Source organism: Capsicum annuum, chromosome 11 (assembly GCF_002878395.1).
Source record: "Capsicum annuum cultivar UCD-10X-F1 chromosome 11, UCD10Xv1.1, whole genome shotgun sequence".
Lineage (NCBI taxonomy): Eukaryota > Viridiplantae > Streptophyta > Magnoliopsida > Solanales > Solanaceae > Capsicum > Capsicum annuum.
Window position 1 is genome coordinate 217,078,029 of NC_061121.1, and position 3,075 is coordinate 217,081,103.

General features: G+C 34.6%; 1 protein-coding gene across 1 annotated transcript; it reads left to right on the forward strand.

Moving 5' to 3' along the window:
* Window positions 1-474: 474 nt before the first annotated feature.
* LOC124888970 lies at window positions 475-1,121 on the forward strand. The gene is made up of 2 exons (XM_047400256.1): window positions 475-723; window positions 834-1,121. Exons 1-2 carry the CDS (start codon window positions 475-477, stop codon window positions 1,119-1,121), a joined length of 537 nt encoding a protein of 178 aa, XP_047256212.1.
* Window positions 1,122-3,075: the final 1,954 nt, after the last annotated feature.

The window sequence follows — 3,075 nt, forward strand, 5'->3', positions numbered from 1 at the left end:
CAAGATCTTTGTCATTGATTTGTATCATTAAAGTTCAAGCATATTCTTATATCTCATAATGAGATTACTGATGCTTTGGCGACCTTATCTTTGATGCTCCAATATCCCGACAAGACTTATATTAATCCCGTGCATATACAGATCTGTGATTAACATGCATATTGCAATATGGTTGAGGAAGAACCTGATCGAGAGACTTGGTTCCATGATATCAAAGAATATATTCAGACTGGAAATTATCCCATACATATCGATGGTAACCAAAAGAGAACCATTCGACGTCTGGCTAGCGGATTTTTCCAAAGTGGAGGAATCTTGTATAAGAGGACTCTAGATTTGGGACTTTTAAGATCCATAGATGCTAAAGAAGCTTCAAAAATCATGACTGAAGTACATTCTGGAATTTGTGGACCACACATGAGCGAGTATGTTTTGGCAAAGAAAATACTTTGAGCAGGTTATTATTGGCTCACCATGGAGCGAGATTCCATCTATTTCGTTCGTAGATGTCCTGAATATCAGGTACACAGGGATTTGATACATTCTCCTTCATCTGAATTGCATACAATGCCTGCTCCATGGCTTTTTGTGGCTTGGGAAATGAACATAATTGGACCAATTGAATCGAAAGCCTCAAATGGACATAGGTTCATCTTAGTAGCCATTGATTATTTTACGAAGTGGATAGAAGCAACGACTTTCAAGTCAGTGACCAAGAAAGCGGTAGTTGATTTTGTTCACTCCAACATCATTTGTCGATTCGACATTTCAAAGTAATTATCACGGATAATGCTGTAAATCTCAACAGTCATTTGATGTAAGAAGTGTGCCAGCAATATAAGATTATGCATCGAAATTCAACTCCTTATCGCCCAAAGACAAATGGGGTTGTACAAGCGGCCAACAAGAACTTAAAGAAAATACTTCACAAGATGGTACAGGGTTCCCGACAATGGCATGAAAAGTTACCTTTTGCTTTGTTGGGTTATCGTCCTACAGTTCGGACTTCAATTGGTGCAACTCCTTACTTGTTGGTGTACAGAACTGAAGAAGTTATACATAAAGAAATTGAGATTCCATCTCTTCAAGTTGTTGTAGAAGCCAAAATTGATGATGATTAGTGGGTCAAAACCCGATTGGAGCAATTGAGTTTTGATTGATGAGAAAAGGCTAGCGTCGATATGTCATGGACAATTATACCAAAAGAGAATGGCTCGAGCCTATAACAAAAAGGTACGGCCCAGATAATTTGAAGCTGGAAGATAGTACTAAGACACATCTTTCCCTATTAGATTAAAGCCAAAGGCAAGTTTTCTCCTAATTGGCAAGGACCAATGATGGTGAGAAGGTGTTACCTAATGATGCATTATATTTGATTGATGTAGAAGGCAAAATAGAAGAAATATCGCTCAATGCTGATCCAGTTAAGAGATATTATGTATGATATTCATGTACAATTATGTTTTGTACTTGTATTTTAAAAGATTGAAATGATGAAGGTATTTTGTTCTGCTATCTGAATAATATATCAACCTTTGCTTACCCCCTCTGCGATTTTATTTTTCTTTCGTACCCCTCTTTTGAAATCGATTAAAGTCAAAAGTTTCAAAAAAAATTGATGAAAAATGATGTTGACGAAAAAAAATCAAAATCAAGCAAAAGAATGACTCTCCTGAACTACGTTTGACCTAATTCTTGCCATGACAAGATACGTAGGCAATCTTACTCTGGGTTCGGTCCAACCAAAAGAAAATTCAAGTTACCCAGAATCAAATAAAATTAGGGCAAAAGTTTATTTCCTTAAAGATTCGATTCCAAAAGTTATATGTTTCACCCAATGTCATGTAAATTTTTGAGCCTCATGTCGTCCCTTTCTTTTTAATCCTTTCCAAAAGCCAAGTTACAGCCAAAGAAAGACCTTCAGATCAATCTTTGCGAATGTCAAGGCTTAACATCTTATGGGTGCATTAAATTTCATATTTTGGGTATTATTTTTCTTTAAAAAAAATTAAAATGAGAGTCTTATTGGTGAAAATCCTTTTGGGCACCATAAGGCGACTATGAGATGAGAAGGAAATAAAAATGAGATAGGCTCATTGGCAAAAACCCACTGAGGTGCCACTAGCCGAGGGAGGATTATGATCCAGAAGAAACATGTTCAAGATTAGTTTAGTTTCAAGTTCAATAAGAGAGCAAAAGTTAATAATGATTGGTGTGGGTAGATCTGGTTGTTTGATTCAAAATGCATGTCATAATTACCAGAATCGGTTTCCTCATTCAGATAAGTTTTCCTTTTTATTTTGAAAAGAGATGCCTATTGTCTTTTTCTTTTTCTTTTTCTTTTATTTTGATTTTTGATTTTTTGTATCCTTGTTGTCAAACAAAAATTATTGTCATCTTTTATGTATTTTTGAGTCAAATTCGCATCAAATCGAGTGAGAAATGACTCTAAACTTGCTACCAACTTCTTCAATGGTACAAAGTAAAACAAAAGGTCGACACACAAAGACAATGTTTTAAAGTAAAATAAAGTGCTCAGAATGATTGTGATCTGACAATTTTGGACTCATGGAAAGATAAAAGGTGTATTGGAAGTTAAACCCAGAACATCATACAAGAGAAATATGCTTTGAGTTGAGAGTCTCAGTAGTCCGAATTTGAGATCAGAAGTATGATAAGTCAACAAATATTTATCAAGGATTCAAAAAGGAGTTGAGCATGGCAAGTGCAAAAGCGGTCAATTCAAAAGCCTAATGCCACAAACCAACCACCATATATTTTAAAACTCACAATTTTTCTTTGTTTGAAATAAAGATGGGATATTCTTTTTCACATTAAAGTTTTCAGATAAAGGATACAACTTCATACTTTTGTCAATGCAAGAAGCATGGTTACAATACACGATGCTGGATCTTGGTTAGGGTAAATTTTACTATTTGCAAGACGTACTTACTAAAGTTATTTCAAGTTTCTATTATTCTTTCACTATATTTTTCAAAACATTAGGATCTAATAACACGCACAAATTTTCCAAATACAAACTGAGGCAAAAAAAAAAGATAAAAAAATAAAAAT

Bases quoted from the DNA above. Each gene is read 5' to 3' on its own strand.
- LOC124888970 (XM_047400256.1), top strand. From the start codon at position 475: ATGGAGCGAGATTCCATCTATTTCGTTCGTAGATGTCCTGAATATCAG. The intron at 724-833 runs GTAGTTGATTTT...GAAGTGTGCCAG, and splicing joins AGTCAGTGACCAAGAAAGCG to CAATATAAGATTATGCATCG.